Source organism: Lytechinus pictus, chromosome 2 (assembly GCF_037042905.1).
Source record: "Lytechinus pictus isolate F3 Inbred chromosome 2, Lp3.0, whole genome shotgun sequence".
In the NCBI taxonomy this organism is placed as follows: domain Eukaryota; kingdom Metazoa; phylum Echinodermata; class Echinoidea; order Temnopleuroida; family Toxopneustidae; genus Lytechinus; species Lytechinus pictus.
In genome coordinates, this window is record NC_087246.1 from 2,434,756 (window position 1) to 2,461,135 (window position 26,380).

At 34.4% G+C, this 26,380-nt stretch overlaps 1 protein-coding gene across 1 annotated transcript in view; it reads right to left on the bottom strand.

Moving 5' to 3' along the window:
* Window positions 1-26,380, bottom strand: part of LOC129253683 (fibropellin-1-like) — a 28,852-nt gene that overhangs the window by 1,536 nt on the left and 936 nt on the right. The window contains exons 2-26 of the mRNA XM_064107162.1: window positions 25,224-25,461; window positions 24,110-24,171; window positions 21,453-21,572; window positions 20,011-20,130; window positions 18,615-18,743; window positions 18,206-18,334; window positions 14,944-15,069; window positions 13,481-13,597; window positions 13,140-13,256; window positions 11,814-11,936; window positions 11,534-11,656; window positions 11,048-11,170; window positions 10,762-10,884; window positions 9,590-9,712; window positions 9,284-9,400; window positions 8,599-8,721; window positions 8,111-8,233; window positions 7,417-7,539; window positions 6,765-6,881; window positions 5,955-6,077; window positions 5,237-5,353; window positions 4,702-4,848; window positions 3,240-3,371; window positions 2,024-2,134; window positions 932-1,051 (exon numbers count right to left, since the gene is read on the bottom strand). Of these exons, the coding sequence (XP_063963232.1) occupies window positions 932-1,051; window positions 2,024-2,134; window positions 3,240-3,371; window positions 4,702-4,848; window positions 5,237-5,353; window positions 5,955-6,077; window positions 6,765-6,881; window positions 7,417-7,539; window positions 8,111-8,233; window positions 8,599-8,721; window positions 9,284-9,400; window positions 9,590-9,712; window positions 10,762-10,884; window positions 11,048-11,170; window positions 11,534-11,656; window positions 11,814-11,936; window positions 13,140-13,256; window positions 13,481-13,597; window positions 14,944-15,069; window positions 18,206-18,334; window positions 18,615-18,743; window positions 20,011-20,130; window positions 21,453-21,572; window positions 24,110-24,171; window positions 25,224-25,461 (3,126 nt within the window). The remainder of the gene's footprint in view (window positions 1-931; window positions 1,052-2,023; window positions 2,135-3,239; window positions 3,372-4,701; window positions 4,849-5,236; window positions 5,354-5,954; window positions 6,078-6,764; window positions 6,882-7,416; window positions 7,540-8,110; window positions 8,234-8,598; window positions 8,722-9,283; window positions 9,401-9,589; window positions 9,713-10,761; window positions 10,885-11,047; window positions 11,171-11,533; window positions 11,657-11,813; window positions 11,937-13,139; window positions 13,257-13,480; window positions 13,598-14,943; window positions 15,070-18,205; window positions 18,335-18,614; window positions 18,744-20,010; window positions 20,131-21,452; window positions 21,573-24,109; window positions 24,172-25,223; window positions 25,462-26,380) is intronic.

The window sequence follows — 26,380 nt, forward strand, 5'->3', positions numbered from 1 at the left end:
TTACTATGGTAACTGTCGGATAAAATGGGACTTGTCGGATAAAACGTCCGACAAGTCCTTTCATGAAACGCTCCCCTGATCTGACAACTTTCCTTGATTTTGATTGGCCAAGAAGCAATGTTACTATGGGACTCGGATAAAGTGTCTGACAAGTCCTTTCATGAAACACTCCCGAGCTGTATAACTGTCCAGGCCCACACAAAGGTTAGCGATTGACTGTTAAATGAAATGACCTATCAAGAATATTGTTACATGCGAATTTTTGCTCAACAGTCTTACTATGAATAGAGTAGAATTGCTCTTTCAAATTAGCGATTAGTTAGCGACCTTTGTGTTACGGGGACCAGGGGCCTGTAACAGAAAGCTTAGCAATGATCGTAGAACATTTTCCTACAATTGATTGCATTGACTACAATGTACTATCAATCATGAAAATCAAGCGTACGATTAATCGCTAATCTTTGTGTTACGGGGACCAGGTGGGTGTTATGACGCTGTTAGTAAGTTATGAGTAACTTTACAAAAGACTGGTGGACCTATCTTGAAGTAAATTATGTGCACCAAATTTTCATTGGTGTGGATTAAGCTACTAAGAGTGGATCACCAGGTGTATCTTACAGCTTTATGAAACACCCACCATAAAGCTGTAAGTTACAACTGGTGATCCACTGGAGTTATTACCCCCAAATGGAACTCATATAATAAGGTCCGTTAGGATGATAACAAAATCATCAGTTTTTCCTGACAACTTTCATAGCAAAAATAAATTGGAAATGTACAAATGGATTGCAGAATCTGTCCAAATAATCGTATTTTCTATCAAGAAAAGGTCCCACTTTCAAAATATCATTACTTAAAGAAACATGGTTTTAGAAAAATCGGTTTTACATATTCTCACTAAGAATAATAGTTTTGGAGCTGAGATACGTACCTACAGTTATCCCAGATAATGGATCATCACGAGAGTGAGTTGTCTCAGGAGGTGAAATGCCTGGTGAAGTTGTACGAATAGCAGATTGGGTTGTGGAAATTGTCGGAGGGTTGCTCTGATCTGTACAACATGAAATTGAAATCAAAATGTCAAACATTGGTACATATTTTAGTATGAAACGGTATACTGATATTTTACCTTCTAGAACTTTGTCAACGAATTAATTCATTCTTTATTGTAGAGATATTATATTGTGCTCACCCAAACCCGTACATTGTTTTGGTAGAAATCAATTAAGTTGAAATTTGGGTTTGACTTTGGAACTTTCGAACTAGTTGTATGGGGGTATAAAAATACTAATCATTTCCAGCTCCAATCTGAGATGTTTTTTTTTCTCATTGAATAATCTAATGGGTTAAATGGGGAACCTTTCCCTGGGCTCCACTTTTCAGGGAGGAGGTGCAATATAAGGTAGAAAATTAAAAGGAAATTAAAGGGTAAAACAACATCTAATTCGGGGAACAATATAAAAGTCACAGCCTTAAAGTGTCATATTTGTATGGCACGATTTCAGAAGGGGCGCAAAAGAGTACCGAAGTGTGACGTCACGATGTCATGACAACGAACCGACTGGTTCTAAACTGAGTCGCAGCTGCACGATCGTCTATACACATTTGTATTTGCAAAATGGTGATGTATTTTGTTACCATCATTCTGAGAGTCATAACAGGGTGCAGTTTCATAAAGCTGTTCGTAAGTTAAGAGCGACTTTAAGAACGACTGGGGATCCTTTCTTGTGGTAAATTGTATAATAAACTGGCGATGGTTCAGCGTATAAGGATCACCAGTCGTTCTTAATGTCGCTCCTAACTTACGAACAGATATGAAACGGCCCCGGGTTCATTTGTTTAGAACCAGGCCGCCATTAAAACCATGGCAACTGACGTCATCGCTTGCTTTGGTACTCTATCATTAATTAATTTGTTTGTAAACAAAATGGCTGTAAAGGGAAAAAGACATATTCCTTTCAATGTTTCCGTTTGAATAGTAATTCGAATCTGTGAAACTGAATGCAGCAGATCTTTAACTAACCTTCACACCGGGTTCCATAATAACCAGCTTGACATGTACAAATAAATGAACCTTGACCATCAATGCAGGTTCCTCCATTTAGACAGGGGTTTGAATCACATTCGTTAATTACTGAAATGTATAGAGCATAGTAGGGAAAGTGGAAAGTTTACATTTGTATAATCTTTTGAAATGTGTGTGGCTGAACATCTTTTTATCCTAATAAGACTGGTGGTATTTTGGAAGGTGGCAAGACCATGAAGACGGGAAAGGGTAGAGGGAAGGGTCAAAAGGGCCCCTTGAGATCTCGGCTGTTGATCGCACGAAAACCATCGGTGACAGCTGACCGTGTTCCAATATCAGTAGAAATACATAAGGCTACATATGTCCCTTTTCAAAACTTATTATAAATTAGATTATCACTCAGAATTTGAAATCATTCTCTAATTAATCACATCAAAATCGTATCATGTGCTTTTATTTCAGAATGAAACCTTTTCTTTTGATTTAAATTTCGCCTCTGTAAGCTGGATGCAGCAGATCTTTAGTAATTACCTTCTTCACACCAGGGTCCAGAAAACCCGATTTTACATGCACAAATTAATGAACCTTGACCATCAATGCAGATTCCTCCATTTAGACAAGGGTTTGATGCACATACGTTAATGGCTCAAATGAATTGATAGCAACAGAGAGAAATTTCATATTAACATATGTATACTCTTGGAGAAAATGATGCAAAAGTTCAATATTTGCGCAGTTAATTTATTCGGCAATAAATATACTGAAATCACGTTTCATCCGGGATCACTCACAGACCCACAATTGATCTCTGGACTATTACAGAATGAGATAACATAACTCTTTCTAAAACCATTTGAAATCAAAAGATCCCGTGGTTTATAATCTACTCTCTGATTGGAAAACAGTGGTAAATAACACAACTAATTATTTAGAGGCAAATTTGTCCATGTGTTGCCTAAATACAATGTTTAGCAAACATCGACAAGTTCCTTAATTCACTGAAAATCACCTCGGGCCTATATTCAATTTTGGTTGTATGACATTTCCTCTTGTTCAGGCAGATACCACAATTTAAAAAAAATCATGAAAAGAGAACTAGATATTCTAAACGAGTATGCTTATAGACCTTGAAATATTAAATAAATAGCTCGAGAGCAGTAATGATATGTATACAGTATTTGAGTTGATAAAATATGAATAGTAATATACTTGCTTGGGTCTGGTTGTTCACACAAGTTTCCCCCAAATCCATCGACACAATCACAAAATGATAGGCCAAGCTCAGAAATACAAGTTCCTCCATTCATACACAGATTAGGTAAACAACTCGACGGAGTTTCAGTCGCTGGATGGGATATTGAAAACATATCGTTGATTTAACCCAATCGGGATGCTTACATGTACATGTATTGCATTAAGTTACGGAATATTACAACAGCCGCGGATGAGGGCAATATTCACGGTGATAGGATAAAATCAGGTACGAAAATACACCAGGGACGGACTGTACCAGAAGTAGAATGTAGAAAAAAAAAATGACGTAGAAGAGTAGGATAAGTTGAAACAAAAAGTATTGAGCTCGATCAAAGAATGATATTAGATTTCTTAATAATTTGATAATGAAATCAAATAAAAACTTTTAATCATTCTCTTTCAAACAAGGATAATTTATATAATCATGGGCATAATACTGAAAGGCAGAACATTAGGTTATTAGATATGATATTTGCATGTTAAATATATATCTGTATTGAAAATAAAACACGAACTGACTTGCAATCAACATAATACTTTTCTAACATTCGTTCTAGTTTAAAATTCTCTTATAATATTAAAGAAGAAAATGAAGGAATATATACAGTGCGTCCCACAAAAAAAGGAAACCCGTTTTCAGAGATAAATTTCACAATTATTAAATATATTTTTACTATAAATTTGATTTTATAGTAAAAATGTATTTGATAATTGTGATAAGTATCAAATTTATAAGTAAAAATATATGTAATAATTGTGAAATTTTATCTCTGAAAACGAGTTTCCTTTTTTGTTGGACGCACTGTATATATTCCGTCATTTTCTTCTTTAATATAAAAAAAGAAAATCATGGCAAGAGTGGAATCTCATCTTTAATTTGAGACCAACAGCTTAGCAAATAATTCACGCATGGCGGTCTACAAACAATAAATATTAAGGCCTATCAGAAAAGATTTGTGCAGGAACTCACGTACGAATCTGAATAGACTCATCATTTCAGGGATCAGTGAGAGAAATTTTGAACAAAGAATACAAAAGAAATGCTAATGAGTGAAACTTCGAATAAGCACGGTTGTCGTATCACGACCCAATCTTGTCCAATTTTTTTCTGCGCATCCTGATTTTGACATCAAATTTTAAAACTCGTCTTGCTCATTTATTCGTGAAGTGTTTGTCACATTTTATGTGTCAAAATGTAAAAGAATAACTGAATTGTATGATGATATAAATGGAATATCATAATTAATTTGCCTTTGAAAAAAAATATGTCGGAATTCCGGTTTCCTTTTTTCTGGGACGCACTGAATATATAAAATCAACTGTAAAAAGTAGAAATACTGTACATGTATACACATCTATACATGTATATTGACTTCAGAGGCAGATATGGAATATAATGATATATATTAAATGAGACGTACATATAGTAGTAACTACGTCTATATCACATAACTCTCCGGTATAGCCAGGTAAACAGATGCAGGAGAATGGAGGATCTGATATAGATGACGGCAGGCACAATCCATCGTTCTTACACGGGTTGCTAGCGCACACTTCTGACGTCACAGCTGAAATACAAGTGTTTGATTCAAATAAAGATAACAGTTGTAGCAATAATTTTTTATTTTATTTTTTTACAAACAGGAATAAAAAATGATGGATTTTTTGTTAAATGTTGTTTTTGTTTTAATTTCATATATGACCAGACACAAAATTTCGTTACTACGCTCTTAAAATAAATGGCAAGGAGTAAGACATTGATTCACTATTTGAAACCACTGGACACTATTTCATGAACCTCAGAACTTACAAGTTGTCAATCATTGACCATTAACACAAACTCAGTCATGGACGAATGCATTAATATCAGCAAATCAATGATTTTACTATAATGGTAAGATTTGTCAGTTTAAAAGGAACGGTAATCATAAAAAATAAAACTGTTGCTATAGTTACCTGTTTGGCAGACGACACCGGTATATCCAGCAAGACAGGTACAAGTGAATGGTAAAGTTTCTCCAGGAGAAAGACTACAAGATCCATCGTTTAGACATGGGATACTAGAACATGGATCTTGATTGAGAAGGGCGAAAAACAATCGTGTGTTCAAAATGTATGCCTTACGAAAATATTTTATTATGAAATAGCTATTGTCTGGAATACCCTCAGTCAATCCCTTCATTAGATTACATAAAAAATCTATGGGTTTCAAATTATGTTATAAAGATTCTTGCATTTGGTAAATTTCAAGAAACAGACCTGTTTTCACTAGTTGCATACCGTAGTATCATACAGAGTTTACCAAAGATTATTGTACGACAGATGGTCAATACTAGTGGAAGCTAGTATTTATAATTTTGTGAGTTTGTCGTTGAAATTAACGTGGTCTCTCCCTTCCCCCCTCCAATTGTTTTGACTCTCTCATGCGTCGAGTGCATGTTCTGACGTGAATCAGCTGTAAGAAGTGGCATTTAAAGCTGAATGAATAAATGTCATTTATAAATCACAATTGCACCAATAATTATCTAATTCTACTGGACTAAACAGTTCCACGGCCAAGCCGACTCTTTCATTTTCCTTTCTCCTTCTTCTGTTGTATCCTTTCTATCTCTTGAAAAATAATGAGTACAGCCCTCTCCCCAAGATTTGAAAATAAGAATCATGTTTAATGCACCTGTTTCGCAAAACTGTCCACCATATCCAGGAGGACAAATGCAAAAGAATGGAGGGTCGGAACCTGAAAGGGGATTGCAAGATGCTCCATGCATACACGGGTTACAAGCACACTGATCAGAAGCTGTTAACAGGACCGGAAGATAAAACAAATGAAAATTGAAAAAAAAATGCATTTAGAGCGAATTCAAATAAATGTATTCAACAATACAAATTAGGTAAATATTATATGAACTTGGAAACAAAATAGTTAGACAAATCCTTAAAGTTGGGTCATATAGACCATGAAAAACTTAAAGTAGAGTTACTTGATTAAGTATCAAAAAGGTAATTGCAGGCCTACTGTGATTTATAAAAATACTTCTAAATATCTCAAGACAAGATTTTTTTTTTCAAATAAAAACTTGAATCTACCGCTTCAGATCAGAGATTAAACATTAAAAACAATTGATAGACAGCGTAGCATAACATTCCACAACTTAGCATAATACGAAAACACATATAAATACTGTTAATAGGAATACGGAAATTATGAATTAAATGCAACGTAGGAGGAAGAAACGATAACAAACTATATATGATAAGAAGAAGAAAAAGGAAGGAAACGAATGAAACGAGAAAGAAAAAAAAGAATAATGAGAACAAAAAAGAAGAAGAGGTTAGATTCACACAATGAAATTAATAACAATAAATGAATGCTTTTCGAAATGAATACCATTCCGAGTGTGTACAAGATAAGGTGTTGAAAGAAATTGGTAAGTGATTACATACTAGCTTCTAGATTTAGTTAACATGATTAGTAAGGTATCACCTATTTGACACGTGATACCAGAATATCCAGATGGGCAGTCACAGGTGTAGCTTAGACTTGATCCAAGGGAAATGTTACAATTTCCTCCATTCAGACAGGGGCTACTAGAACATTGATCTAGAGGAATAAAAGTAAGTGCGGTCGACATATCCCTAATGAATATGCCATTAGGAGTATGAAGTAAATTAAAGACCGAATGTTCGAGATGCAATTGCAAGTGCTAATTTTTATTTACCTGATTATCAACATTTTGTTACGATTTGGCGATTTTTTGTTGACTCATTCATTTATATCAATATTTCGATCCAATAAGTTATCTATTCATCCATCAATTAATTTATTTATTCATTTGTTCATTCGTTAATTGATAAATAAATCATTTGAATAATTCATTCATTCATCCATCTAGCATGTCTAGTAATTCATTCGCTTTACTGTCCAAGGTTTTATTTTCTTTCCTACCGGTTTATCATAGAAAGAAATCTCATTTCCAAATGGCAGGGTAAGATTCATAAAGTGTACATTAACTCTTTCAACAACAAAAAATCTGTGGCAGATTGCCAAGTGGAAAATCCCTAAGAATCATCGACTAAAAAGTAAATTATAAGAATTAATTAATGAAGTTTGATGATGTTAAAATACCACTACAAACCTATTTCGCAGAACTGTCCACTAGATCCTTCCTGGCAGATGCAAAAGTATGGAGGGTTCGAGTTGGGAAAAGGACTACAAGATGCTCCGTTCAGACACTGGTTGCTTGCACAGAGATTTGGAGCTGGTAATAAAAGATAAATAAAAGACAATTAAAATCAAAGAGACGTGTAAGAATGGAATCAGTATATTCACTTTCTTACTGACCCCAGCTAGGAAATATATGAATTAGCTTCGTATCAGAAAATGATATTGTACCTCGTTTGTTATACTGAGTATGCTAAAGATTGTGAACCTTTATAGGAGAGCAAAAAAAAAGCTTAAGTAAATTTGCCACGAATAATTGACTTTTATCAAATCATGTAAATTAAGTTTGTTTAAGTTTTCCAAACACCATGATCAATCGACAGAGTACGGTACTGTACACGTTGTACTTCTTAATCATAAAAACTTAAACGAGTGAATGTTGTTCACATAAACTTTCTAGACAGACAATCCAGTTTAACAGGCAACAGTTTAGCATTACCCATCACCATCATCATCGTCATCATTACCACCACCACCACTTCCCAATTTTATAACAAATGTCATCATTGTCATCAACCTCTTCATCATATTTTGTAAAGATAATAATCAAATCAAATAATGTTAATATTTTACTGACATTAATGATAGTTAAATTCTAAAATTCATACCCATTTGGCAAGTGTCACCAGTGAAACCATCGAGACAGTTGCAGTTGTAAGGGAGACTTGATCCAGGTGAAGGGTTACAAGTTCCCCCGTTCAGACAAGGATTACCAGAACATGGATCTGGAGCTAATAAGAATTAGATGAATAACTCATCACAGAATAGAAAATGATAAAAGTGTTCATCAAATGATGCAAATAATCTAAAATAGCGTTGGGCCTCCAATTGATAGGTAAACGGATTACCAGTCCACATGAAGAAAAACCTACATGATCCCAACTACAAGAGACAAACGCGGAGATAATGACCTCAGGTTTGGATTTTCACGACATCGAACATGCCAAAGAGGTCCCGAGACTGTCTGTTTTCGAAATTTGTAGGGTTCTCTGTTGAAACGATTATTCGAACCCTGTCAGTTGAATGGAAATATATATTGTGAGATTTTTTAAATGAGTTGTATAGTAAACTGAATTCACAGAACGAAAATACGAACCAGTTTGGCAGAACTGTCCGCTATACCCAGGTTGACAACTGCAGAAATATGGCGGGTTGGAACCTGGAAATGGGTTACAAGATCCTCCGTTCATACATTGGTGACTTGTACAGCTACCTAGAGCTGGATAAACAGATTTCAAAACTGTGCTGTAAAAGACGTCGCGATAAGACAATGCAGGAAAAATATTTACTTGAGCTTTTTGTTCACATGTCAGAATTACATGCAAATCTCTTGCTATGTGCTCTGCTCACCATATACATTTAAAACTGGGTCTTTTTGTAAAGGTTTTTGTCTATATGTTTGTACATTGAGTTGTTTACTGATTTTCTTTCGCAATAGATTTATTTTTCTTACTTTTTATACGATGATATTCCTTTTTACAATAAAAATAACGATCATGTTTGCTTTAATACACATCACTTACTTGACTAGAAGTCTCTGAGCGCTTTTGAAATAATCATTATTTACATTTGCTTTAGCCATGTTAGCAGAGTTTGAGTAAATGATGGTTGATATGTTCCATCAACGTGTGATACCATCACTGATTCTCTTTTTAAATTGATGCAGTTAATTTGTATCTTTACGAGAAACGAAATACTCAGTTCACTGAAAAGAAATTGTTGTTTTCTCATATATGAAAAAATCCGAATGGGGCTTCTGCAAGTACAATACAAATGCTTACCTGTTTCACAGACATCACCGGTATATCCAATTGAGCAGTTACAAGTGTACGGAAGGCCATCTCCAGGAGAAAGGCTACAAGATCCGTCATTTAGACATGGGCTACTAGAACATGGATCTAAGCAAAAACGAAATTGTTAATAGATGGTAAAATTGAAATAGAATGACACTAAGGATAATGACAATGGCATGCTATTAGAATATTCATAGAGTGATAAAAACTCGTAACATCAGGACAAATTAAACATTTAACCCACGTTTTTTAATTGTCTATTCTTACTATTGCACAAAGAATGGATATACAAACCAGTTTGGCAGAACTGTCCACTAAATCCAGGTTGACATAGACAGAAGTATGGCGGGTTGGAGTTTGGAAAAGGACTACAAGATCCTCCGTTCATACACTGGTTATTGGCACAAAGATCCAAAGCTGGTAAGAGAGAAAATATTAAGACCATTGTTGATTTTCAATGCGCACATATCAACATTCAATTTGTAGGTATTACCTACTCCACAGAGCATATTCTATATCTTAGATTACCCAGGCTGGTATACTACACTAATTTAGACAAGACTGGTTCCAGGACCAAGACTAACCGGTTAAGACGTGAGCTAATGCAATAATGAGGAATTTAGATTTTAACTGAATCCAAATGGACTGGGCTGTCTTGGCCGCTGTTAGCGAGATCGAGTCAAAATATGGCACGCACATTTTTTAAACATAAACTTTATAAAAGCAAAGTGTTAAAAAGAAGTGTTCGCCAAATAATTGAATTTGATTTTGAAGCAATAAAATATATAATGATGAAGAAATAATTGAATTTCTAATCATTATGAAACAAATATGCAAATTCATTCGGGGAAAAATCATTTGCACATTTATATGTATTGTCAGGTTGGCACAAAGAAACTAAATCGAAAGTCATATTTGTCCTTGTGTGTATCTTCTTTTTTCTTTATTTGGCTTGTTTTTGATTGTTTTTCAATGAAAATTATAACAGGTTATTTAACAATTATATCTAACCCGAGTTATTAAATAGATCAATTATGATGAAATATAATCATGATTTTATGAATTTCATCACCCAATTATTACGTACATATACATACTAAAAAAATGAGGAATTTTTGACCTGACATTGTCTCTTTAAAATGGTCACATTGCTTAGGGACCCGGGAACGATTTTTTGAAAAAGAGGAAAATATTTTCTAAGTGGGTGTGCTAGTTTGTTAAGAAACATCTGACAAGAAAAAAAAGTTTTCACTCCAAATGAAGGTGACTTGGGCCAAGAATAAATTGACTAGCAAAAATTTAAACAAATAATTAAAGGGTTTCACTCACAAATAAATGTTATTTAGGTAAAACATCTACAATGTTGCATACCAACTTCATTCCCAGGGAAAATCCAGGGCCATGGCGATATCATATGTTTATGCCACGAATTTTTTCTCTAATGATTCTGATATTCAAAGTGTTACCCGTTTCACATTGGTTCCCGATATGTCCAACTGAGCATGTACATGTGTAGGGAATATTAGGTCCAGGAGAAGGGCTACAAGTTCCTCCGTTTTGACAGGGGCTACCAGAACATGGATCTGCAGCTGGTGTAATAAAAGTGAGTTAAAACAAACAGGATTTTAAATACGAAGACAACAATGGCACATTCACAAATGACACATGATACAAGTATCATTTGCATATTGCATATCGCTACTAAGTCAATTGATAATGGGGAAATTGAAGAAAAAAAATGGTTAAACAAACCTATTTCGCAGAACTGTCCGGTATATCCAGGTTGACAATTGCAGAAGTATGGGGGATTGGAGCCTGGAAAGGGGTTACAAGACCCACCGTTCCGGCAATCGTTATTAGAACATAGATCCACACCTGTTTATGGAAACGGAAAAAATGTCATTGGATTGGTTTTAAAGATACGTGTATTCCATTTTATTCCATGCTTAATTTATTCCCAATAAAAACCAATACAAAACATAGAGCATAGACCCCGGGGAATTTCACAAATCTAATCGTAAGTAACGAAAGACTGGTGATCCTTTCCTTTGAGCTAAATCGACCCCATTGAAAACGTGGGTCAAATTGTTTAACCGAAGAAAGGGTTACCAGTCGTTACTCGGAACTTACGAACAACTTTATGAAACGGCCCCTGATTGTATTGTGAGTCTTACATGCTCAATTGTGAAGATAGATACAGACATAGTGACGCTGAAATTCAAAGTTACAAAGTGTTACCTGTTTCACATTGGTTCCCGATATACCCAACTGAACATGTACAAGTGTAGGGAAGACTAGGTCCAGGATAATTGCTACAAGTTCCTCCGTTCTGACAGGGGGCACCAGAACATGGATCTGGAGCTGGGGTAATAAATGTAAATGAGGTAAAACCTAAACAAACCGAAATTTATAAATACCCAGACAACAAATGGAACATGAGACATATCATTTGCATATTGGACCCCGCCATTAAGTCAATCAAACAATTGGCAATTGAACAAAAAATGTTTACACAAACCTATTTCGCAGAACTGTCCAGTATATCCAGGCTGACAATTGCAGAAGTATGGGGGATTGGAGCCTGGAAAGGGGTTACAAGACCCACCGTTCCGGCAATCGTTATTAGAACAGAGATCCACACCTGTTTATGGAAACAGAAACAAAATGTGAAATTGTATTATTTTTAAAGAGACGTGTACTCAATTCAATTCACTATTGTATTTAAATCCAATACAAATCAATATGAAATATAGAACGTAGTGATAAATATAATAAGGCAAGCAAACGCAAAAGCAAATAGCATAATAAACAGATAAATAAGGTAATACAATGATACAATAGTATTTGAGTTGGGTGATCATAAAAATCTCGAAGGTTTGTATAAAGACCCACCCCTTTATGTAAATAGGTCGTATTAAATTACAACATTACATGCATGTAATGAAAATTTAAGTGATGGTATACAATTCAGTAATTAAAAGGATGAAGTATTTGTATATCAGTGAAAAAAATACATATAAACACATTTAAATTGACAATCCATCACACAGCGACCGAGGAAAAATGTTTTATTTTCCCATACTAATGATTAATTCTTTCATTCATTGAATTACCTACGTAATATTACCTACGTAATGTTAATTAACAAATACCTGGAGCTAGGTGTCAAAAAAAAATTCGAATATAATTTTATACACTGTCCATGAGTTGTATTTATCTTCTTTTTTTTTGCTTCCTGTAATGTAATCGCGTACATTTGATTTTAAATCGAGCATTGACGACAGTGAGTTTTTGAATTAGATTTCTTGAATGTTTAAAAAGTAATATTGAGGTAAAAGTTAAGCTGATAGATATTTAGAACACTTATTTTTCACAAACCTTTCTCTAGCTTGGGTCAGTAAGAAAGTGAATATACTCGAATAACTCTATAATATATAACATAAACAATCTACTTAGTTTTGAAAGGTATGCATTGCCCATACTATGTTACAATAAAACAAATAAGGCAAGGCTGTGGTATTGCACAAAGTAAAAGAACGTGCCGAGGCAAGAAATTGTTGAGTTTGCGGATGATACCATTATTCTTGTATGCAGTGGCGGACCGTGACCCGGAGGAAACAAAGCATTGGAGGGGCACTGTATTATTTGTGAACAATGCTGTGCCCCTCCAATGCTTTGTCTCCTCCGGGTCACGGTCCGCCACTGCTTGTATGACATATCATATTAATTTGAAGAAATCCCGTTAGAATTGTTATATTAGTGCTTCTAACTACTAATGTTATCTATGAATGCCGTAGCCCGCTCGTGTAGATTGTCGAAGTCATTTAAATACCGAATTACATACTTGTTTGACAGAATGTTCCGATATACCCAACCAGGCAGCTACATGTGTAGAGGGGACTCGATCCTTGAGAGGGGTTACATGAACCTCCGTTCTGACACTGATTATCAGCACAGACATCTAGGTTTAGCAATTTAAACAAAACATTCTAAATGACAGTGATTTTTTTTCTAATGGAAATGTCATATCAGGAAGAAAGTTTATAACAATACTGGCACACTGGACCTTCAATAAATGAATGTAAAAATCCAGCATTAAACAAACAAGTGTTTCTTCCTATTATCTTGTAATAGTCATGAACAGAATTAGCCAATGGAGTTAGCATTACGACTCCACAGTCTTACCCGTTTGACAAATGACGCCAGTGTATCCAGTCAGACAGTTACAGGTGTAGGGCAGAGTTGGTCCAGCAGTAGGATCACAAATCCCTCCATTCTGACATTGGCTTGCGGCACATGGATCTAGATTTTGAGAGAAAGTTTGATACAGGTGTAGTCCAAATTCTTCGCCAACCATTTCAAATGATTTCATTTTCAAAATAAGTAAGCTGTGTAATTACAATTGAATTAAAACTGAATTGAAATAAATACAGCCCTAAAGACCCCAAACCACTCACTATTAGGAACAGTCATCTTCCCCTCAATCGAAATTATGTTTTGTCATATGAAATGTACAAAGCAAAAAATAAAATGAATTCCGTTTTACAAAGGTAAAATTCAATGAATTTTTACATGATATTCAAAGAACCACGACAAAATTTCTGGAAAATCATTGTCCATATACATAAACCCCTAAAAAAAAGTTTGGAAATCTGAGTTCGGCCATTAATTTCTCCCAACTTCCAATTCAACACCATGCATATTTGATATCATTCAAAAGATCATTTAATTATCTTTATTGATACCATGCTTGTTATGATCATAGCATCACGAAAAGAGCAGGATTCAAAAGTGTTGGATGAGGTGTGCATTGAAAAGCTGCAAAACGAGCAGGAATAGTCATGAAGGGTCAATTAAGAACATGATTCTTTTGTCTGTGTCAATAGAGATAAAAATTCATTCAAATCAAGCCCCTGCTTCTTCATTTTATATGTTTTGTTATGGTTTATGTAGTGACGGTTCTATGAGATAACATGGTTTGAGTCGTGGTTTGAAATACCCATGCATGCATGTTTGTTTGTTTGTTATGTGTTTGTTTGTGCAGAGGTGTGTTTGATTCCATGCTAATGTTGATGTTGAGGTGCATGAAAACAAAAGAAACCGCTGAGAAACTCACTCATCACCACGGAAAAAAAGAACAGTGACTTTCAATATTGTGTCATTTTGCAACTTTTTGACCTTGCCCCACATTTCAAGGCACTGCATCTCCATGTGAACCTCAATCACATCATGTATGGTATAATTTTAAAGAAAATTAAATGATCTATTATGGTATCAATCAAACATTAATATTCACTAAAATCGAGGAGGGATTATCGATCAAAGTCAGATTTCCAAACTTTTTTGAGGAGTTTATATATGTATATATATATATATATTTATATATATATATATATGGTTAAGGCTTTAAGCAAGGTGTTGACGCTCAACAAGAAGGGATGAGGGGGAGGAAACTGAAATCTTTTGCTGAAACATACAGGGTTAAACGTATGTTCTATTAGGGCTCAGGAGCGCAATTAAAATGTTAAACATGATCTGGGCATATCCAGAATGAAGCTAAAAAAAGATAGGATACTACATGTACAATGGTATTTCCTCAATCTCATCATGCAACTGATTTATTCCACATGACATTTTTGAAATATTACCTATTTGGCATGTGGCACCGGTATATCCAGCTCGACAATTACAAATGAATGAAAGATCAGATCCAGGTGAAGTGTTACAAGTTCCTCCGTTCTGACAGGGGCTACTAGAACAGGGATCAGGGGCCACTGTAAAGGTAATATATGTTGTTGAATGATCATATAATTATCCAAGGTACACATCATTAGAAGATACTAAACAAAAAAATAGAACAATACGATTTCCATGTATTTTCACATCTAACCACCTCAGCATCAGGCTTTAGAAACACTCAAAATCGCGAGTTTTTAAATAAGTTTTATTGCGATTATCACTGCCATAAAAATATGACGTATATAATTCTTCTTTATTTTCCATTTGCCGTAAAACAATATCAAAACATTAACAACACATTAAAAGAGGCTTAATAAAGACAGATATAACATGTAAACATTTAAAACAAAAGAATATAATCAAAACCCAGGTCCCTGGCAGGAAAAGTATTAAGCTAAATGCCAACGGCAGGGCAAAAAAAAGTAGTATACGGATACCAGAAATTATACGTAACAACATACAAAGATGAAGAAGGAAAGGAAAAGGAAGAGAGACACAGAAAGGGAGAAAGAAAAGAAAGATAGCAGGAAGAAGGTAGAAATAGAGAGGGTAGAAAGGAGAACAAGTTATCTCGTATTGTATCATGTGAGTAATACATAATATTAATATTGCACATCAATTAATCGGTTCCATGATATTGTTGAAATGGTTAACTGTCATAAACATATGATGATGAATAACATGAAAAAAAAACCGCTTGGATATTGAAGGAAAGGAAGAAGAATAGAAGAGCAAAAAGAGAAAGGAAAAAAGGAAGTAGAAGAAAGAAAAGAAAGAAGTAAAAGGAAACAAAAGAAGGAAGAGGAGAGGGAAGAAAGAGAAAAGGAAACAAAGGAAGGAAGAAAGAAAGAAAGAAAGAAAGAAAGAAAGAAAGAAAGAAAGAAAGAAAGAAAGAAAGAAAGAAAAAAAAAAAAAGAAAGAAGGGGAAAAAGAGAAGGAGGGGAGAGAAAGAAAGAGTGAAGGAAGATAGGATGAAAAGAAAGAAAGAGAAGGAAAGAAACCGGAGGAAAATTAAGAAAATGGAAAGAGAAAGAAAAGCAGAAAGGAGAGAGAGGAAAAGAACGAGGAAAGAAATCAGGGAAAAGGAAAGGAAAGAAATAATAAAAAGAGGAAAGAAAGAGGACAAAGTTTGTTTCATGTTACTTATTTAGACCTAATTACATTATATCAACGCAGTGGTACACATATGTTTGTAGGTAGAATAATTCAATTATTTCCTGTTTTAGAATTCAAATTTGAAATATATATTTTTTAATTACCAATACATTACCTCTCTTATTATAGGTGCAAATTTGTATTAGATAAAGCATACGTGTAACGAACATTCTTTCGTACATTCTCTCCAGACCCTACCTCGGTCCCGTAACACAAAGGTTAGCGATATAATCTTAGACTTGATTTTCACTTTGGTAGTACATTCTAGTCAATGGAATCAATCGTAAAAAAAAGCGCAGCTTTGTGTTACGGGCCGCTGGACGGTCATTGGCCATCAGCTCTCTTGTTATTTACGGCCATGCTTGAATGAGTTCATTGTTCTGGACTTTCAATTTATTTTCATATCAATATTCCATTAGTGACAATAAGATTTCGGAACTGGAAAGACTTTTGGGCATACAAAACAGATGAAAATTTCACCTATACCTATATGACATAAATCGCCATTATAACCCGGTGGACAGTTACAAGTGTAGGGAAGACTCGATCCAGGGGTTGGGTTACATATCCCTCCATTCTCACATTGGTTATTTGCACATACATTTGAAACTAAAATGAGGAATCATGAGAAAACAACACAGTATGAATGTCACTATTCATAACCATATTTCATGTAAATGTTACATGAATGAAAGAAGGATGGAAAATGATGGAAACACCAACATGCACTTTGTAAAAGAAATGTTTTTTTTTCTATGTTGAAAATTTCGTTTGTTAATGTGCTATATTTTATTTTTTATTATATATCACTTTATTAGCAAATCTGCACATTAAAGGAATACAATATACGCCCAGGATATTTCTCTATAATGAGAAAATGCAGGGCAATAAAATTCACTATACAGAAAAAAAACTTAGAATATAATACAACAATCAATATGGAGAAAAATACTGGGAAGTGCAACGAGGTTAGCATTTCTCTATAATGAGAAAATGCAGGGTAATAAAATTCAATATACAGAAAAAACCACCTTAGAATATAATACAACAATCAATATGGAGAAAAGTACTGGGAAGTGCAACGAGGTCAGCAAAGGGAAGGAAAATGGAGTCCGTCTATGTACTTGAAACACGGAGAGGGAGTTTGTTTTCCCACATATTCAGATTTTTGAAGTAATAGATGACAAAAGATGACACGATGGCCAATTTTGATATATTCTTTCGGAATTGTTTGAGATGGACGGGACTCCCAGTTTCCTTCAGCAGCCGCTTTAGCCTCGTTGCATTGTCCGGTAAGATGTGGCCTCGAGAGCCGATTTCCAAAGGAAGGAATACCACTGAATATCCATTGCTTTCTATATCTGTGACTAGAGGGGCGTACTTGTTTGATTTGAACTCATGTGCATTGGATATATTCATTTCAAAAGTTTGCATCTAAAAATGAGGATTTCAAAATTTAATTGTTACATGCAGGGAAAGAAGGACACTACCCCTATACGCCTGGTTTGAAGATGACATGAGTGAAAGGAATCACGAATGACCATCAGTCTTCGAGGGTAGAACAGGTGATAATTTTTTTAATGGAGCTAACTGGTAAGAGGATGGAGAAATAGAGTCAATGCTGATATGCTGACATTGTAATAAATAAAAAAGGTATGTTGAAATAAATAGGAATTTTATGAGAAAAAATGTATAATGATGAGATCGAATATCGTTTTGCGTCATATAATTATATTCTAGAATATAATTTAGAAAAATGTTTTAATCTTTGGAAAGTACACGCTGATAACAAATATTACAAACAAAAATAGTTTTTGTAATTTGTAATTTTATTGTGACTTGTTTGTTCATGTGGATCAGTTATTTGAGGGTCACATGTTCGGAGAAAATGTGACGAAAGGACGAGTGATAACGTAGGGGTGAAATCATCTAGGTCTTAATTAACTCTTTTAAGATGTTCGTCATGATAATAAACCCTGCCTCTGAGATGGAGATGCTGGATAAATTACATCTTACCTAGGTGGCACACTATTCCTGTAAATCCAGTCGGGCAGTTACATGTGTAGGTAAGACCGCTACTAGGTACTGGGATACATGTGGCTCCGTTCTGACATTGATTGCCTTCACAGGAATCTGAAGTTGAAACTGATGAAAGGAAAAAAGTACAATACTTATATGACAAACCCCAACAACAGATTACATGTGAATGCATTATCTTGATAAAACCAGAGTAAATCTTCTAAAGCATCAGCTGAAGATATTAACAAATGGGACTGGGAACAAACACGACATTTAAATCACAACAGAAAAGAGTTGAAATTATAGTTTGACCTGTATACAGAATCTCTAAAATCCATTTTCATGATGTCCATTATATTAAAATATCCGATGAGGTGAGGGTTGAGGACAAAACTGATAATCTTACCTAGGTGGCACACTAGTCCTGTAAATCCAGTCGGGCAGTTACATGTGTAGGTAAGACCGCTACTAGGTACTGTGCTACAGGTGGCGCCGTTCTGACATTGATTGCCTTCACAGGAATCTGAATTTGAAACTGATGTAAGAAAAACAAACTCTTAAGTCTGTTGTATGATTATAGGACTCATATCATAGAGTGATTTTTATATTATTGAGGATAAACAAACACAAAAACCCAAAAGATTCATAAATCCAAAATTTCGCGGTTTATTCGCTTCAACGGACACGCAGAAAGATTAGTTAATTCCTACTGAATCAGAGCAGGCCTTTGAATTAACGCCAAAAAAACTAAAATAAACTTTAAAACAAATATTTAAACAGACATGGAGGCGATATGAAAACAAAGGGATTGTAAATAGTGGGGATTTCACGAACTGCTTATTTGCTGAATTGTTTGTAAACATATTCAACCCCCTAAACTCACATAAATTCATTAAAACAATAAAAAGATAAATAGAAAATTGATACAAGAAAAAAAAACATAACTCTCTCTTTACACACCAACACACACATATACAGTGCGTCCCACAAAAAACGAAACCGAGATTTATCGATGATTTATCATAACTTAATCGCAAATACAATAGACAAGTGACCTACCATTTTAAAGCTTAGAATCTCCTCTTTCAACTGAAATTACTTAGATTATATCTCATTCACGCATGAGTGAGCAAAAACAATTTGAAAAGGGGATACCAAAAAGTCATTTGGCGGGCCGTATCTGGGTTTTAAAAAGAAAACCACATTTTTAAAAAGTTTAATATCTGCTCTTTAATTTGATACCTCAATTACAGAAAATGGTCAAGAAATAACAAAGTTCTGGTTATTTGAAATAAGGCTTGAATTTCAATAATTTCATAAAATGAAGAGGTTTTACAGGCTAGCGTTCAAACTCACTCGACACTCCGTTTTGTTGACGATCAGCCATGCATTAAGTCTTTTGTTACCGTGCGATAGCTTCAGTGGGAAACCGGTGAAAACACGTTTATTTAATGAAATTATGGAAATACAAGCATTGTTTCGAGGGATCATAACTTTTTTACTACTTGACCATTTTCTGTGATTTAGGTATCAAAGAAAAGAGAAGATATTAAACTTTTTAGTCATGTGATTTTCTTTTTGAAATTCAGATACCCCCCGCCAAATGAGTTTTTGGCATCCTTTCTTCGAATTGTTTTTGCTCAATCATGCGTGAATGAGAAATAATCTAAGTAATACCAGATGAAAGAGGAGATTCTAAGCTTTAAAATGGTAGGTCACTTGTACAAGTACCTCCATCTCAAAGATGAGGGACGAAATATAAATAAATCTGAGAAATAATGAAGAAATAGACACATGCTTACTCATTTGACAAAACTGACCGGAGAATCCAGACGAGCAAACACAGATGTAAGGTGGATTAGACCCGGTAGAAGGCTGACAAAATCCGCCATTTTGACATTGATTGTTAGTACATGGGTCAGCTGATAATATCAAGGGAATGAATGACGATAAAGTATTTTTTTGGTTTAAGTTATTTATTGAATTCATTCAACAAATCAATACAATATCATAATTTTTCGAGTAACATAAGACAAAAAAAAAATATATATATATATACTTGTTTTAAAATTAATTTGATTTGATGAACAAAAAAATATTTGATTATGATTGGATCATGTTCGCAATATAATTATTCTATATTTGCAATGGGACTTCCTACATTGAATATTGTCAACGTAATATGCTAATTAGACAATGATGTTACTTGTGCTAAAAAAAAAACGTTGCCATTCAAAGCTGATCCGTCAACCAAAATAATGAGAAAAAAATACTTATATTCCCATCTATACTTCAAATCAACAAAAACTGAACCATTTTCCACATCTGAAAGGTAAAAATAGATGTGCTTATTCGTTTGACAAAATTGATCGGAGAATCCAGACGAGCAAACACAGATGGTAAGGTGGATTATACCCGGTAGAAGGTTGACAAAATCCACCATTTTGACATTGATTATTAGTACATGGGTCAGCTGATAAAAATGTAAATGAAAAATGACGTGGAATTGTTGGGACTATAATGCATCTTTGATTAATATGATTGGATAAGTTCTCGAAATGATAATTCCATCCTACTGAAACGAACAACCCGTTCCACAGTGTGTGCCACAGTGTGTTCACAGTGTGAAGCACAATGTGAAATCACCTTCACACTATTAAATATGAGCATTTCAACAGTGTAAATAACACATTCACATAGTCCCCCTTGAGCGTTGTGGCGTGCGCCTGTAATCCAAGCTATGTGGGGAAGTTACAAATTGATGCAGAGGTTCGAGCCCCGGTCACGTCTTTCGGATGGTGACGTTAAAGGTCGGTCCCAGACGTAAATAATCATATCTGATTGATCCACGTCTGACAAAACTCAAATACACACACACACCCCCTTGTGAACACGCTGTGAACTGTCATAATGTCGAGGTGTCTACAATGCAAAAATATATTCACACTGTTGAATTTTATCATTGTGTATATATTTTTATATAGTCCACTATGTGAACACACTGTGATCACACTGTGTGACATTGCGTTCTTTCCAGCAGGGTCAATTTGCAAAGGGCTTCTTAAATAATTTGAAAAATTTAAACATACGTATGCTAATTATAAGCTAATGCTACTTTTGCAGATAAAACGTTGCCGAACTGGAAAAAAAATTGTTACATACACATTTTTAATACAAATCAACAATAAACCCTAATGCTGAACCATTTTTCACATCTGAAAGGTAAAAATATACATATGCTTACTCGTTTGACAAAATTGGCCGATGAATCCAAACGAGCAAACACAGATGTAAGGTGAATTAGACCCGGGAGAAGGCTGACAAAATCCGCCATTTTGACATTGATTGTTAGTACAAGGGTCAGCTAATAAAATTGTAAAGGAAAAGAATGACGATATGGAACTGGACAATCTTGAAGCGTCATAGAATATTTGTTATATATTCATGAGACTATGGTTCGACATTTCCAACGATGCAATAGACATGTGTTGTGGGAAAAATTGTCGCCATTGCACAAATTGTCGCCGACGTCATCTGTGCGAAAATTATAAAAACCTAACTGCACAGATTGGCGCCATTTCCGAAGATGCAAATTCGATATGACCAAGATTAGGATGTGATCACAAATTTTGGCATACATGGCACACCATGACATGGAGAAATTATTTAAAGGGGAAGTTCACCCGACGAAAACTTTGCTATTAGATAGCAGAAAAAAAAAAAAAAAAAATACTGGTGAAGGTTTGAGGAAAATCTTTTAAAGATTAGGAAAGTTATCAGAATTTAAAGTTTTTATTTATGACGTCATAAACGAGCAGCTGCCCCATATGTTAGGTAATATAAAATGCATAAATTTCATTTTGTAATGGTTAATGATGACTTATTTGTTACTTTCTTTCTAGAAGTGGATGTGAAATAATTTGTACATTTATATACTGAAGGTACAATAAAAATCATATTCCACTTTCCGAGAAAATGACATTTCATTTCTTACGATACGATATGGAGGAAAGCTGCTCGCATATGACGTCACAAATCAAATAATTAAATTTCTAATAACATATTTATTCTTTGATGGATTTTCCTCAATCATTCGCCAATCATTTTTTTTTCTGCTATTTTTAAACTTTTGTCAGGGTTAACTACCCCTTTAAGGAAGAAATTACCAAGAGCAGTTCTGTGTCTGCCAAAGTGTGTTAGTGTGGGTGGGTGTGTGTGTGTGTGTTAAGGTTACATATACAGAAAAGGAATGACCTAAAGGTGAATAGGGAAGTGAATGTGAACAGGTTTGATGTAATTACATGTTTTGTGGTGCGAATGTAAATCTGTGAATGTTGGTGTTGGAAGGATGCAAATATTGTACTATTTCTTTCTATTCCCCATTCTCTTGTAGCAATTTGATTTGCAGCTTCTTTTTCCTTTTTGTACCCTCGATATTGTGAGGTCTACATAGAGGGTCGTGTTCTTATATGGTTTTCTTAGTATATTAGTACATTTTTAGACATTTCATTATCCTGTTATATTTGCTTCAGTGGTTGTTAAATATTTGTGTGGACTGTTGTTAACACATAATGATTATTTGTAAAACTTTGTTGTAATTACTTACCTTGAGTTTATGTAATTGCTTTGAGATGAAATCCTGAATAAAAACATGTTGAAGAAAAGTGTGCATGTATGTGTGTGGGCATCAATAATCTCGTATTTCCCCTCTCTCTCTTAATCTTTCTGCTATTTGAGGCTTGCCAGTACTAACTTCTTTTCCAAGTATGTATAAATGACCACGATCCCGTTGCATAAAAATTACTATACTTTGCCATCCAATGGTAACTACCATGGTAACGATCAACAGCCAATCAAAATTAAGGATTCTATGCAAGTTACTAATGCATGGCAAAGTTACCATAATGGTAAATTTGCGACGGGGCCCAGGATAGGAATTTTTATGTTGTTACCCTCTTTTTTTTAATTATTTTTAATTTTTTAATTTTTTACAATTCTTGGATCTGGCAGAAATTACTCGGCCATGGTCAAAGCTGTTAAAAAAAGTACACCGAGACGCTGCTCACATTACAAACACAATGGGCAATATGGTTTTTAAAAATTCTGCACAAATCGAGGCCGATGACAATTTGTGGAACGGCGACATTTTCTGCTACGTCAGACGTGCATAAATATATGTTTAACAGTTGACGCTAACAATACTCTTCATATCAAGTGAGATTCAATATTCCAGATTCAAGGTATTCATTGTTTATTGGAAATAAAAAATGCTTTTTCATTTCAGGGTATATAAGCTACGTCATATGATTAACATAGATAACATGGTAAAAAAATGTATAAAAAAAACAAAAACAAAAAACATAATTTTTATTCAGAATTACTATGTATTGATCACATATATTTGAGATATTCGTAATGTAATACTATTAATCTTTCTTTTAAAAAGTACAACAGAAAATCTCATCTCATATGTCTCTATCTTTTGAAGGTGTAAGTAAACCGCAACATATAAATTATTTTCATTCATCCATGAATCAGTGCAAGCACTGGAGAAGTTCTATTATATTTGCACAATATCACAATGAAAATAGTGATATTGGATAAATTTCTTTTCGAATTTCTCTTTCATTTTAATTTGGTATCATTTGTTTCTTTTATTCTGTATCAAATACATGGACTCCGCCTACCATGATAATGTACCACTCATGTTTATACTAGGGGTGGCGCCATTACTTTTTGACAGGGGGACGCATGATTGGCTAAAAGTGACGTCATAATTTCTTATCAGTATAAATAGAGTATTATAGAGTTCCTTCTTTACATTCATCTTCATTCTGTCTTCATTTTCTCCCTCTCTTGACTTTTTTTATTCTTATAGCGCCGCCTCTAATTTATACCCACCTTGAATAATAGATGACGTCACATTTACCCAGAAAGTGTTAAACTGTTGAACAAAGGTTGCTCTGTTAATACAAAAAACATTAATTTTTAATCAGTAAGCACTTTTGTCCACTAACTCGGAATAATTCCGTCTTATGTATTTTTCACATTGAAGTTATAGTTCTAGAAATACTATTTGCATCCTCTTTATGAGTAAGGTATGGAAATAAAATATGCTTTTAAAACTTATCGAATTAAGGAAAGGAAGAAGTTCACTTTTTCTATAAATAGCCCAAATTCTTGCTTGCTGTTTCATGTAACAATGAAGGCTTAATGCTATAGATTTTAAACTTTCCATTCGATTTCGATGAAATATTATCTCCTTTGCCTTGTTTTGACCATGTATATGATATACATAACAATCAATGTCTGATTTTTAAGTTAATTTTGTTCGACAAAATATAGTAACACCGCCAATGATTATCCACGGATATGATAATAACAATTATTATACAAAGCATTTATCATAATTTTGTCCAATCTCTCTTTGAGTATATTCATTTAAATGGAAATTATGATAGATTGTACAGCAGATGGGGAGATAGAGAAAATAGAACAAAGTGGAAGATAAGGGGATAGGAGAGTACAGAGAGACAGAGAAATGAAAAGAACGAGATGATTGAAACAGAATGACCTGGTGTTTGTCATCTTGTTGCTTCTATCACGAGTACAATTATCAATACAATAGCAGCATATTATTTCGGGGTGTGATAATTCACAAGTCACAAGGGCGGGTCCAAATATTTCCCAGAGTGCCTATTATCAACATAACTACTGCATAATTCATTATTAGGCCTACAAATACAGATCTTGTCAGAATTTGGATCAGAAAAGACATGGGAAATGAAAGTTTTGGCTAATTCGTTTTTATGTCGTATTTATTTGTTATTCATTCGTTCGTTCATTTATTAATATACAGTATATAATCAGTACTTAGTCATCCAATCGTGTATAAAGGGATGATACCATCAACTATCATTACACATCATTCGATAATATAAATATATTACATATATTAATACTATGACACTGTTTCTGCCAAACTACTTAACAAGTGTTTGATCAATATACTTACGCGATGAAAATATCATTGGCCTCACCACTTGGTGGTATCCAAATAAAGGAGATACTTAAATCTTTCAAATCGCTGTTTTGATGGGTGACAGCGTTGTTGCTTTGACCGCATGAGACTGTCTGGAAGTTTTGTGAGTCCGTTACTGACCATGAACCGACGATATCGTTGGAGCCCACTCGTCGGGCCAGGAGGAGAATACCTTTGAATTGTCCAGCGCCTTGAGCAGTACTGATTGTTACTAGATAAAGTCATTATGAAAACATAAATATACTTCAGATTAATAGAAATCATATATCCTGCTTCCCTGACTTTTCCTGTCATCAATGAGCAAATGAAGCGTGCCAACGTTTCAAATTCCTTGCTCTGGCCTGATTTATGCCTATTTTTTTTAAGGGGGTCAATTTGTCAAAAATTTGGTTTTCGCTGACAAAAAGCTAATTCTGGGGGGGGGGGTGAGGGGCTTCGGTCTCGCAGTCTACGAGTCCCTGTTTATTTGTTATCGAAAAACACAATCCATCTGTGTCTTTTCGAAAGAATTACTCTCGCCTTTTTAAAGATATTTTCCCTGTTTCTTATTTTCCCGACTTGGGAAGACAATATTATACTGCCGACTACACGGAAAACAACAAGCAGACATTGTGCTTCACTCAACCCAGGTGAGGTGAAAAGGTAACTGGTAGGAATGTATTCCTTGAAATGCAGTGCCGGTATAACAGTTGCTCTGCTAATGAAAGGAAAATTATGCTGCATTAAAGTAGAGTGCATAGAGACTTAAATAGATAAATTAAGTGTTAAGCGCTATGTAAGCAAGTATAATCATTATCACTTGACAAGAAAAGTGTATGCTAACGACTGATTCAAACATCCAACCATTTCTGTGATTTTCGATATTCAATTCTATTAAAGTTCCATTTATTACATACAGGTCAATAGCTTGCAGTGTATAGTCCGGAGACTAATAATGCAACATTTATTTAAAGATTTTACATGTATAGTGGTGTTATAGAATTAAAAACCATCTTGCAAATACAGTTAGAGGATCTGTATTCAATAATTCCCGTACTGATGATTAAAATCTCAACATCGCTGGTTTTCAATTTCATTTGTCACTTTTATAGTGAGTCGTAATTGTTAATAAAATGAATTGAATAGTACAA